Source organism: Cynoglossus semilaevis, chromosome 4 (assembly GCF_000523025.1).
Source record: "Cynoglossus semilaevis isolate Cse_v1.0 chromosome 4, Cse_v1.0, whole genome shotgun sequence".
Lineage (NCBI taxonomy): Eukaryota > Metazoa > Chordata > Actinopteri > Pleuronectiformes > Cynoglossidae > Cynoglossus > Cynoglossus semilaevis.
In genome coordinates, this window is record NC_024310.1 from 14,435,190 (window position 1) to 14,447,622 (window position 12,433).

Consider the following 12,433-nt stretch of genomic DNA (forward strand, 5'->3'; position numbering starts at 1 on the left):
TTCTCCTTCCTGCTCTTTGGGGAACGACTGGCTTTGCCTGAAGAGCTTGTCGAGTGTGTGCAGTTTTCTTCTCTGCTGCTGTCTTTGGAGCTTTTCTCTGTCACGGCACCTGTATAAGTTGCAACAGTGTTTTTGCCGTCAGTTGTTGCTGTCAGTTTGGTTCCAGAATACAACTGTCTATCCTGTGGTGACTTTGACCTCTTCTTTGGAGATGGAGGTGGTCTCCGAACAGCTGGACGGGGTTTCTCTACTGTGGAGGACAAAGGGTAGATCTCAGGTTGTCCACTTTTTAAATCCTGAGACGGAAGATGTAAATCTACTGGTTCTGCACTTTTGTCACTTTTGAGTTCGTTGAAATTTCTTGACTTCCTGGTATGTGAAGCTGCGTCATCCCAGAATTCCAGCAGGGAGTGGAACTGTGTCCTGCTGGAGCTCAGATTCGGAGATTTCTTCTCCGGGTTTTGGTTTACAGGAGCTCCGTCTCCCTCATCACTGTCTACACTCTGTCCAACTGATCTCAGATCATACTCCGACTTTGAGAATCTTTGACCAGATTTTTTCAGATTTCTATTGACAGCAGGAGCTTTGGGCTGAAAGAACGTGGTTTGGTTCTTCTCCTGCTCCCAGAATGATTTGAGTTGCCTGATCCTCTCTGCTGTGCTCTCCTGTGGAGGTGAACCTTGTCTGCTGGAGCCCCGGCTACTCCCTCTCCTTCTACTGGACGCCTCTTTTTTCCTCTTTGGTGACCTGCTTGGATGTCGATTTGTGTTCTCCTTCTCTTTCTTCGTTATGTCGTCACTGGAGTCGTGGTGGCGTTGGGGTTTAGAGGGCGTATGAAGGTCATGTCCACCTTGATTAAAGTCCACGTAGGACCCTTTCCTGATCTCTGGGACTGAAATATCCACCTGTGGTTGGACATGCGTGTCTTGTGGAGAGAAGAACACCAATTCAGTTTGAGTTTCACACAGTGAAATTTCAGGTGATTTGACTGAAGAACCTGGTTTTGACCCCTTGTCCATCGTAACAGAGAAGACCTCAGTGTCTGACTCCTGTCTTTCAGCAGTTGGGTGGTAGGACTGCAGCACTGAACCATCTGCTGAGGAAGCTGAGTCCTTGGTTGGTTCAGATGAACATTTGGTTAACGGGACGTCCACGTGACGGCTCTGGGTGAAAAAGAGATTCTCTCTCAGTGGACCGATGAGCAGACTTTGGTCTGGTTTGTCTCCAAACTTTGGTTTTTCATCTTCAAAAACTCCTTTGTAGACTTCAGGTGTTCCTGCTGTAACATGAACATTGTTTTGTCCCTCCACCTTTGACGTCTTCAGTTTTGTGACAGGGATACTTCCTACCGTGTTGGTCTTCTCCCAGAAGGATTTCAGATCAGAGAGATCTGCTGTTTGTGTTTCATCATCCTCTTCACCCATGTCTTTGATAGGTTCTTCTGTTGGTTCCTCAATGCCTGTTCTGTCTGATGAACTAAACTCATGACTGTGTCTCCTCACAACACGCTCTTTCCTTCCCTCTTTAAAACTCATCTGGTCTTCAACCGTGTCTGTCTTCAGGTCTTCAGGTCTGTCAGATTTCCTCCTGGCCCTCATATCATTTTTTTCAGGTTCTTCAGTTTCTTCCTCACTGGCTGTTCTGTCTGAAGGTGTGAATTCCTGAATGCATCTACTGGGGTTCATTTCATCCTTTCTGTCTGTCAGAGTCAGTAGTTCTATTTTGTTCCTCTTTTCAGCCCTCTGTGTTCTGATGTCTTCATGTCTTTCAGAGCTCTTGGTTGACTTCACAACCTCTTCTTCATCATCCAGAGCATCAATGCTGTCAATGCTACGGCTAAACCAATCCAGAACCTTGGCAATGGACTCCTCATCACTGGTGGGACTGGTTGCCTGAGTGGACAACCTGAACGAATGGCCTGGCTCGCTTTGTTGCTCTGTGGTATCAATGAAATTCAGATCGTAGGAGATGGGAGGCTCTGGATCTGGAGAGAACGTCATGAGAAGTTTGAATCAAATCAAACTCTGTGTAAAAAAAGGCCATGGTTTATTTGAACTCTTTTGAATTCTTCATGTAGGATCAATACGGTCCATCTATTAATATCTGTCTGTCTGTCTGTGATGGTGTGTTCACTGTCATTCCACAGCTTCAACTTTTGCCAGAAAATAAACCCAGGACAATGAGGGCCGAGCTGAGTCAGCTCTCTAAACAAATCAAGACAGTGCGCTGCTCAACTTACCCACAATGCTTTGTGCAAGACTCAGGTCATTTGGTATAGTTGAGGTGCTTCTATCTTGGCACCCTCTGTCTGAAAAGAGAAAATTGTGAGATTAAAAAAAGACAGTTTTCAGTCTAGTGTCTTCTCTGAAGGTGTGATCTATTTCCTTCTCTGGAGCTTCACCATCTTCTCTGAAGATCTGTTCCTTTTCCTTCTTCTCTGGAGCTTCACCATCTTCTCTGAAGATCTGTTCTTTTTCCTTCTTCTCCAGAACTTTATCATCGACTGTGACAAAAGAGGAACTAAAACAGGAGTTGGAATTAAATTCTGATTTAACCCTTTAATTCTAATGTTTGGCACACAGTTTGAGAAGTTCGTCTTCTCACCTTTCTCTGGTGGTGGACATGGAACGTTTCTCTCGGTCCGTACTGGAGATAGACGACTGCTGAGAAAGGTCACCTTCAGGTTGATAGCACGCTTCCTCTGCAGAGCTCATCTGCTCCTCTCTTTGGTCAAAACCCAGACCTTTGCTCTTCTGAACTCCTCCATCCTTCCTCCAGGAACAGGATTGGTTGGAACCTCCACTGGACCCTGAAGTGCGCTGAAGGCCTTGTCTTGTAGAAGGGAGGATCTCTGCTGGTTTGACCTGAGGTTCTTTAGTCTCTGATCCACAGGAGGATTGTCTGGAGACAAATGTTCTCTTTTTTGGCACTGGTTTGAATCCCACAGAGGAGCTTTCTGAGATGATGGAACTGCCAGATGTCTGACTGGAGCCATTGTTGTTCCTCACTCTGGATACAGGATCTAAGGGAGGAACACAAGGGAAAACAAGGAGTTGTGTCACTGTTTATCCTTCAGTCGGAAATGAAGGATAAAAAGTCCGGGCGTTCAGTCACAATGACTTCACCCTCTGTCTGAGGGGAATGAAGAAAACCTTTTCTTCTGAAACTCAATGTCACATTTATTCCATTCAATGTATTAGTTGAATTCCTAGTGTACTGTGCCTTTAGTCCATTTTAATCTAATTCATCACTGCTGGTCTACATGTACAGTGACAAATAAAGTCTGTTGTCACAAGAGTTCAAGACTCATGTGGGGTCTTTTCAAAATAAAAGTCCTTGTAAAGTGTTTTTAAAAAGGTGAAAAGGTCACAGAGGAAACAGAAGAGGAGCCTTAAGCTTCAGAATAAAAGTCAGCTCAATCTACAGTTCGATCACCTCAGCTGACAAACCCTGTGTGGAGAAAATGTGCTGTTCACTGTCAGGGTCACTTTGACCTTTACGACCTTCACTGCATTCACTGTTTAGTTCTTTGGTATTAGTAAGGTGAAGGTTCTAGTCCTGGTCTATAAAACTCTGTCAGTTCAGTCCTCTGATTCACACCTGTGTGGGTGGAGTCCAGGTCCAGACCCCTGGTACCCTGGTACTGATGGTTGTTGGGGTGCTCAGCTGGTTCCCCCTGCAGGGCTGGAGCTCTGTCGAAAGGATTGTGTCTCGGCTGGAAGAAAAGGTCCCAGAATTAAAGTTTCACAGCTTCACACCTGAGAGAAGAACCAGACTGAGACTGAGACCAAACCCAGGTCAGGACTCAGACTCAAAGCCAGAGGTTCAAAATCACTAGAATCAGACTTACTGCTCTGGGAGAGTGGAGCAGGGAGTTCAGGGTCTGCTGCTCAGCATCACTGTGACAAAGACGGACAGGATCAGAACAAACCAAAGATGTGGCTTCAGTGACATCACTGATGGTGAGTGGTTTTTGGTTAGTTGTTATTAATTAATTAAGTTGTTAGTCATCAATTTTAGGAAAGTTGTTATTGAAATTCTTACTTCTGTGCTGACAGTTTAATAAATGGTTTTCACTTTTTTCTTATGGTGTTTACTCACAGTCACAAGATACTGTGCATGCACGCACACACACACACACACCGGGGTCAAACTGCATGTCGGCCTCATGTTTTGGGCTGATGTTTTCCTACCAAAAATACCTCGTGTTCATACTTTGACTTTTTAAAAAAAAACAAAAAACTTTTCTTTCTGTGAAACGAAAGCTCTTCAAGTTCAAGCTCGTCTGACGGGAGAAACCTTTAGGAAACTTGAAATCTTTGTCTCTCACTATCACAGAGAAGTGGACATCTGTCCCTTTGTCCATCCGTCTGATCATTTACTAAACAAGTTCAGGTTTGTCCCAGGTTTGTCCCAGACTCCCTCTAATGTCCATGGGAAATCAAAAGAACAGAGGACCGACCTCTGCTGCTCCTGCTGCAGGGCCTCCAGACATCGGGCAGGTTTGGGAGGAGGGCCCAGGTCTGGAGCTGCCTCTGAACTGAGGGCTGTCAAGGACTTCTCACTTCTCTCAGAGCCTTCTGCAGAAGAAACAATGTTTATAATAACCAAATAAAATGTCTTTTATTTTTTCATTAACATTTACACAGGCTAATGCGTGGATAAATGTTGTCATCATCCTTTACCCTACAACCCAACAACATTAACGCTGTTCCCTGAACAGTCGACCGGTCGGTCACAGATCCAGACAAACATCTGTTCACATTCACACCTAATGTCAGATCAGAGTGAACAGCATAGATCCTCATCATCAGTCTTCATGAACAAGTTCCACATACTCCACCAGTGTGAAACTGGCTGTAGGACGATGCAACATTTGGCCACAAGTCGGTGCTAGCGTTCAAAGTCATCAGCACTTGTACTTTTCTTGTTTAGATTTCTATACTCTATGTTTTGATTGGACAAAAAACCTGTATTTGAAGTCAACTCTTAGTCAGTAATATTTTGTGGTTGTATTGTTGCCAACCGTTACCTCTGCTCCTCTGTTTGATGGAGGCCAGAATGATCTCTGAGCCGTGGATCTTGTCCGTGTGTCTGCGACTCTTGGCTTCGTAGAACCACTCCCCACTCAGGAATTTTAGTGTGTTTTCCGACTCTGACTCGCTGCTTAGGTTTTTCTCCAGTTTCCTGTCAATAAAAAAGAAAAAAGAACATAAAAATAATACAAAATTCTTAATTTCTTTATTTATCTTTAGCACTTAATCCTTCTCATAGGGTCAGGGGTCAGACCCATTCACACCCTCATTCACACCTCGGGTCAGTTTAGAGTGAACATTAACCTCATCCCCAGCTTCAACCTCTTTACACTGCGAAACACATGAGACTACTGTCTCTGGTTCAAATATCTGGTATCTTCACTACAACACTCATGTTTTCTCACTTCAACATCAACCAAAGAAGAATCCTGTGTGTATCTGTAAAAAAGATCCGACCGTGTCAGATTCTAACTGAAGTTATTTTTTGTCTTTTACTCTGAGCTGGAAACACCAAGAGTCTGAGTTAAATTTGATCCTCGTGATCGTCATCACTGCAGCAGCCAATGTTAACCTGATCACTGAAGCCAGGCTTTAATCTGATCAGTCACAGCGACTGTTGTTTGTTCCACTTTAGTCCTGAAGAATCTCAGTTGCTTCTCATCAACAGCCTCGGCTTCACCGTGTCAGACAACACAAACGTGGACAGAATGAGTCACGACCTGGTTTAGTCGGTTCCTGGTTCTTGTCCTAGTACCTGATTCTCTCCTCCTCCGCCCTCTTCAGCTCAGCGTCTCGTCTCAGCACAGCCATGATGGCTCCCTGCTCCTCCTCCGTCAGGTGACTCAGGTCAATCATCGTCTTTAATCTGTACAGAAGAAGATAAGGAAGGTGAAGATGATGAAGGTGGAGAAAATGATGGAGGAGAAGAGAGAGAGAGAGAGAGAGTGATGGTGGAGAAGATGGTGAAGGTGGAGATGACAGGATGAATTTACCAGAATTAGACCAGAATTACCAGAATTTCCTAACATTTTCAGAAATTATTTACATTTTTTGTCTTTTCTTTCAATCTTTTCAACCTTTTATCTTTCACTCAACTATGTGAGCAGTTCGTCTTCACACACTTCTGGCCATTTTTAGTAGTTTTCTTTTATAGCTACATGTTTTCTTGAGCTACATTTATCCCATCAAGTTCTTCAGCTGTGAAGTAAATTTGCTCACATATAGTTTGATTTCTGCACCTTTTCTGCTTTTTGTGGCTGTTTTTTTTCTCCAATGTGTTCTGTCACATGAAGCTCAGAGTTTTCTTCTCTGTCTGTGGTTTCCGTCTGTGTCCACAATGTGTATTTAAATGCTGCCGTTAGATGTTTATTCAACAAACTGGTTTCTGATCCAACAGAAGGTTATGGAGCAACTGACAAAACAAAGGCTCCTGTCGAATTATTATCTGTTCCTTAAAGCAGTAAAAGGATTAAAAAAATTCCAATAAAGCAAATAACATTGTAAATATGAGAGCAGTGTTCAGTTACAGTCAAAGTGTTTTTTTTGGTTTGTAGTTTCCTGTGTGACTCACCTGACAGCAGCAACCTCAGACTTGTGCTTATTTGATTTTAAAATCTTCTGCTTTAACAGCAACTCCCATCAGCCTGCAGAGGTGGAGGAGCCTCAGCCTGGAACTTCTGCTGCAGCTTCTGTGGATCAGTGGATCTGTCGCCTCAGCTCAGGATGTGATGGGTGGAGTCTGAGTGCAGAAGTGGGAGGGGTCTAGAAAAATGAGTGACACGTGTTTTTCATTTGAAGTGAATTCATGTGAGCAGCAGTAGCAGGTGGAAACCACCAGGAAGAGTCTCCACAAACTCCGGTGTTGGTCTCTGTTTGTTAAGAGGGCGTTGAACTTGATTCTAACCTCCAGCGATAAAACTCAAGTTGTGCTTACAATACAGGAGAGAAGAGACAAAAAAAGACCATGAAAAAATAGTTCAGACAAAAAGATTAATGACAACTAAATAACAGAAAAAAGTGAACAGCTTACAAAAAAAGTCTGACAAAATGGAACGCATTCAAAACAAAAAGTGAAAAAATAAAGTAAAAAATTTGTAAAGATAAACTTGGACTTTGCTACAAGTCTTAAACCATATATTTACTCCATCACAGAAAAAAGAAAACTACAGAGTAATACAAGACAAAACATAAAAATCCAAGACCGGTTCTGTAACAGTTGACACAAGTTCTACTGCACCTGAGGTCATTGCTCTTTAGTGGTTGATTTTATAACAGCAGGAAAAGATGCAGATTTTTGTGGAAGCTGATTTTTATTTGTAAAAACAATAAAACATTTCTTTCTGATAGTTTTCTAATAACACACCAAAAATGTGACAATAATAAAAAAAATCAGGAAATAAATTTATAAAAAAAAAAACTCAATAAAAAGTTGTGATTTTAGAATTGTTTTCATTTTTCAAACCTCTTTTCACATTCCCTATTTTAAAAACCACTAAGTACAGGATGTAGGCACCGATCAACAGCGCCACCTTTAGTCTTGATCTCACAGCAACTCTTTCTCCTGGATCCCTCATAATTATTTATTATTTTATCTAATTCTTGACTGTTTATTCAGCACTGATCTGTTAACCTACCAACAGACTTTAATGGCTAACAGTAGTAACGTCAATGGAAGCTAATACGATCAGACTGACACTAGCTAATATGTGAACAGTGAACAGATGCTGACTAGCTATAAGACTTTAGCCAGCTAACAAAGGCTAATCAGTTGACAGATGATAACAAATGCTAAACGAGACAAAAAAGATAACAAGCTAGCAGATACTGGTAAAATATTTGATACTATTCACTGACAGTCAGATGTGTAAAGACGTAGAAACATGAAAACAACTCCTTAACACTCACAAAAAAGCATTAAAAGAGGGACACAGATGAATTAAAGCTAATTAATCAGCATTCACTTCATTAGGTACACCTCCTCTCTTTAAGTGGGTTTAAAGAGAAAACATTTTCTTTGACACAATGTCACCAAGTCAATTGAGAAAGAGCTAAAAGTTGTTGTTGTCTGAAAACAATAGCCAAACTGTGTGTAGCCCAAACAACTTAGCCAGCCAGTACCACAAAAGCTTTGGGCTAGAAAGGTTAGCATAAAAAAGGTAAAAAAACTTCACCCAGAGGTTAGCAGAGAAATGTAACTAAAAACAGCTAGACAGACGTTAGCCAAAAACATACAGAGAAATGTAACTAAAAACAGCTAGAAATTAGACAGACGTTAGCCAAAAACATGCTCACATTTAGACTCAGAGATATGACTAACGATAAACCAAACATAAGACGAGAGATAAAAAAGGCTGAGAAATGATTCAACAACATATGTGGGCAGTGAGCTGTCAGGGAGGTGTGTGTGTGTGTGTGTGTGTGTGTGTGTGCGGGGGGTGTACCTAATATTGTGGTGCATGAGAATGAGGAACAAATAAATAAAAAATAAATAAACAAAGGCTTAAATTTAAAACTGAGCAACGTTGGACTTTTAAAAAAATGTAAATGAATGAATATTTCACGTTAGTTTCATTTACACCAGTGGAATCATGACCTCTGACCTACATCAGCTTGACATCATGGTCTTCAACATTATTACCATCATTAACATTGACATGTTTCAGTGTGTTGGAAGAAAATAGTATAAATAAATACCAAGTCCAGACGCAAATGTCTCCACTCACATCAGGTCATTAGCCACGCCTTTAGAACTGAAGCAGATGACAGTTAGACTACATGAGAGGAGAAGACGTGAGAGGACAGAATCTCACTTCATCATCATCATTCTTTTTCCTGATCACCATCATCTTCACCAACATCCCTTTCATTATCTACAGCATCATCACTACAATCATCATCATCATCATCATCTGTTTTTTTTATTTTATTTTCTAACAAACTCATAAAAAATTTGAACAAATCTTTTGATTTTTTTCATCCTTTCTGCTCCTTACAGTAGGTCAGATCAACCACATCTGCAGAAGAAAGAAGAAAAAAGAGTGGAAGAGAAGAATCGTACAAGAAGAGAGTTTGTAAAGAAACAAAAAAGTAAATATGTTTGAAAATTAGATGGAGAAGAAAAAAAAGACAAAAAGTCTGGAAAGTTATTCTAGAAGATTACCCAGCAACAGGATGTACCTAAAGACATGAAGACCTACAGGAAGTCCTTCAGAGACAGATGAGCAAACGGATCCTGAGCAGGAGCTCGAAGAGGACTCTGGGTAGACGGACTAGAGGCCGCTGAGGGCTGAGACAGGAAACAGGAAGTGAGAGACATGAAAAAGACAAGATTAAGGGACAGAAAGAGGAAGAGATGAAAGATCAAGCTGGAGGACAAACAGAGTGTCAGACAGTGATGTCACACAGCTGAGGGGCCCCACCCACCTGAGAACCTGACCCGGGACCAAACGGGTTCTGAGGTCTGATGACGGGCTGGGAGCTGTACATCAGAGCGGGAGGTGCCATGACGGGGCCCATGGCGGATCCCATCTGTGGGGGCTGAAGATGGCTACTGTTAGCTACACACCCTCATCTCTATTCAACAACAACAGCTCAGGTCAGAGGTCAAGATAGAAAACCCATCCAGTATTTTCCCCTTAATGTATGCAGGGTCACAGGGCTAATCCCAACGGTCAACAGGATTATACCTTGGACAGTTGACCAGTCCATCACAGAGCAGCACACAGAGACAAAGAACCATTCACACTCACATTCTCACCTGTGCGTCTGATTGACCTAAGGATGGAAATTCTATCTAGAAATATTTTTTTTAATTTAAAGTGAACTATTGAGTTACAAGACAATTCATGCAGGAGCAACTGCAGTTATTCTTAAACCCCAGAATAAGGCCTTACAGTTAGCCACGTACATAGCAATAGAGACAACACCAGGGCTTCAAAAGTTAGAAAACACACAGAGCTCCTCCTAGTGGTAGAAATAAATCATTTGCAGAGGACATGCACAGACCATTTTCTACATTGAATTTTGTCACGTGGTTAATAAAAGACTGACCAGAGTGTATCCCATCATGCCTGTGGGTGTGGTGGCAGGAAAGGCCATGACTGACGGATGCTGAGCAGAGGACAAAAAAAAAGACACAACCATCAGGATTCTAGAACTGACCGGAGTTCATCAGTGATATGAGTTCTACAAGAACAGCGCACCATAGACACGGGGTTCCAGGTGGAACCGGCTGCTGCTCTGGGCTGCCAGTTAGATCCTCCGGTCATTCTCTTCTCGCCCGGTTGATTCCACTGGACCTCACTGCAGACACAGAACCAAAACTCAGTGTACGACAGTACAAAAGCTAATGTTTGCATCAAGAAGTTAGGTTCGAGACTTACTTTTTCATCGTGCCATTTCCAATGCCCAGATCTGAGACAGGGAAACAGAAAATAATAATGTCAGTGTTGGTGCTAATCTTTTTCTAATGTTTTTTTTTAACCTCCTTTAAGTAAAGGGTTACCAGTGACAAGTAAAACAGAACGCTACATAAAGAAATCTTTAGTATTTTCCAGAGAGGAATGTTTGACTTGAAACGACTGAGTTGACATTCGACATGCTGTGAAAACCACAATTAATGTATAACCAATGGCTTTTTTAGCTTACGCTAATGATTCGGTAGCTGAACGTATGTGTGCCTAACGAACCACAAACAATAAATGGAAACACTTCCATGGAGTCTTCTAGAATCTTCATGGATACTTTAACACATGTCTGACTTATTTAACATTTCAACAATTATTTCTGACAAACCTTGAACATTAACTGGGCTAAATGCTAGTAGTATGCTAAACTCGGATTATAGTAATTAGTCTGTCACTCCTATCTCTAACCTCAGTCTCTATGATGATCAAATCCTCATCCATAATCTTAATCTCTATCTATCCAATACGTACCTCCAATCAAACAACAGTAAATCCATACGTCATTGGAGTCATATTTGACTCTCAGGCTTAAAAAACGTTCTGAAAACAGGTTTGATTTTTTTTTTTGTCTTCAACTCACTGCCCACAAGGTTAGCCAGGGAAGAGTCCAGGTCGTCTGACACCAGCTTCCCTGGCTGCTGACTGGTGGACGGACAAGACCCGGCCACGGTGGGCTTAAGGATTCCTGCAGTGGCCTCTGAGAAGACGAAGACACACACACGCACACACACACACACGTACAGTGAGTAGTTAGCCTTTACGACTGTGAAAAGAAAATGTGTAGGTACATCAACATTTGGGTGTCCTGTCTTTGGCTAACTCTGTTAGCTGTCTCCTGCTAATGTTTCAATTTAGTTTTTGACAATCTTTCCTCTTTTCTGCTCTGTGGTTCCAACTCTGTGTGGTGAACAGTTTCTTTACAATTGAACACTTTTTTTTGTTTAGTCATTTTGACCTTTCGACACAGACTGATCTTTTTTATGGTTCTCACCGTCGACGTTGCTGCTGTTTCCTCCTGCAGCGTTGGTTCCAAAGACAGACTCAAAATCCACCTGCAGTCCACTGCCTGATGGCTGCGCTGCAGAGTACCCTTCACAGGAAAAGGAGACAAGGGTACACATGCAAACTTTTTCACACATCAATACTTTGATGAGTAATAAACATCAAGACTCAGTTCAACCTGCAACAGTCAAGGTCCTTGAAAAACCTGGAATTGCAATGAATTTTGTCCTCATTTAATTAAAAGACAACCTTGACATAAGATCACTGTTAGCTCTTAATGAACAGGAAGTTAGAGTGGGGGTCGCAGGGGTCAACTGCAACAGCAGAAGTTCACCTGTGAAGAGAGCTGCTCCAGCAGGAGGTTCAGAAGAGAAGGGAGGAAGGTTCTGGACCTCAGAGGATGGAGCACAGAAGGAACCTGAGACACATCAGGGAGACGGAGGAGGAAGAAGATGAAGAGGAGAAGAAGAGAACAAAGAGGAGGAGACAGGTCAGAGGTCATCTTCTGTTTCAAAACATCTTTACACAGGAATGGTCTTTAGACTGGACTGAGGACTGGTCTGGACTATTGACTGGATCCTGGACCATGGATTAGACTGGGAACTGATATCTAGACTGGTCAGAAATGAGTCAGAATAGACAATAAAAAAAAACAGAGTGAAGGAGACAAAAAAAGGAGAGTTACCAGCAAACATCCTGGACGAGAAGCTGCTCACGTCTGCAGTTGCCTGAGAAGATTCCACTGACAGTCGGGACAGGAAGGGGTTGAGGTTTGTCCCAGAGTCTTCTCCAGTCTCAGCTGAGGAGAAGGGATCTAGAAGAACATGGAAGAGGACAAAGATACAAGAGTGTCATGGAAGAGCATAAAGGAAAACGGTTAAAAAACAGTAGAACATGGAGATCTATGCAAGAACATTATGGAACAAAGAG

At 42.2% G+C, this 12,433-nt stretch overlaps 2 protein-coding genes across 5 annotated transcripts in view; both read right to left on the bottom strand.

Annotated features, from left to right (window-relative positions):
* LOC103378313 (synaptotagmin-like protein 2) overlaps positions 1-6,745 on the bottom strand; it is a 12,879-nt gene extending 6,134 nt beyond the window's left edge. The window contains exons 1-10 of the mRNA XM_008309486.3: positions 6,607-6,745; positions 5,791-5,901; positions 5,033-5,187; positions 4,463-4,580; positions 3,851-3,899; positions 3,601-3,715; positions 2,605-3,022; positions 2,402-2,520; positions 2,240-2,308; positions 1-1,984 (exon numbers count right to left, since the gene is read on the bottom strand). Of these exons, the coding sequence (XP_008307708.1) occupies positions 1-1,984; positions 2,240-2,308; positions 2,402-2,520; positions 2,605-3,022; positions 3,601-3,715; positions 3,851-3,899; positions 4,463-4,580; positions 5,033-5,187; positions 5,791-5,891 (3,128 nt within the window). The 5' untranslated portion in view covers positions 5,892-5,901; positions 6,607-6,745. The remainder of the gene's footprint in view (positions 1,985-2,239; positions 2,309-2,401; positions 2,521-2,604; positions 3,023-3,600; positions 3,716-3,850; positions 3,900-4,462; positions 4,581-5,032; positions 5,188-5,790; positions 5,902-6,606) is intronic.
* A 1,530-nt stretch (positions 6,746-8,275) lies between these two features.
* LOC103378287 (phosphatidylinositol-binding clathrin assembly protein-like) overlaps positions 8,276-12,433 on the bottom strand; it is a 10,007-nt gene continuing 5,849 nt past the window's right edge. For 2 of the 4 annotated variants that reach the window (XM_025055318.1, XM_025055316.1), the window contains exons 14-22: positions 12,189-12,317; positions 11,838-11,921; positions 11,493-11,591; positions 11,082-11,198; positions 10,418-10,448; positions 10,238-10,337; positions 10,086-10,145; positions 9,459-9,572; positions 9,130-9,321 (exon numbers count right to left, since the gene is read on the bottom strand). In XM_025055318.1, the coding sequence (XP_024911086.1) occupies positions 9,229-9,321; positions 9,459-9,572; positions 10,086-10,145; positions 10,238-10,337; positions 10,418-10,448; positions 11,082-11,198; positions 11,493-11,591; positions 11,838-11,921; positions 12,189-12,317 (827 nt within the window). In that variant the 3' untranslated portion in view covers positions 9,130-9,228. Of the gene's footprint in view, positions 9,050-9,129; positions 9,322-9,458; positions 9,573-10,085; positions 10,146-10,237; positions 10,338-10,417; positions 10,449-11,081; positions 11,199-11,492; positions 11,592-11,837; positions 11,922-12,188; positions 12,318-12,433 lie in introns of those variants that run through there. The other 2 variants (XM_025055317.1, XM_025055319.1) reach the window with 2 other exon arrangements.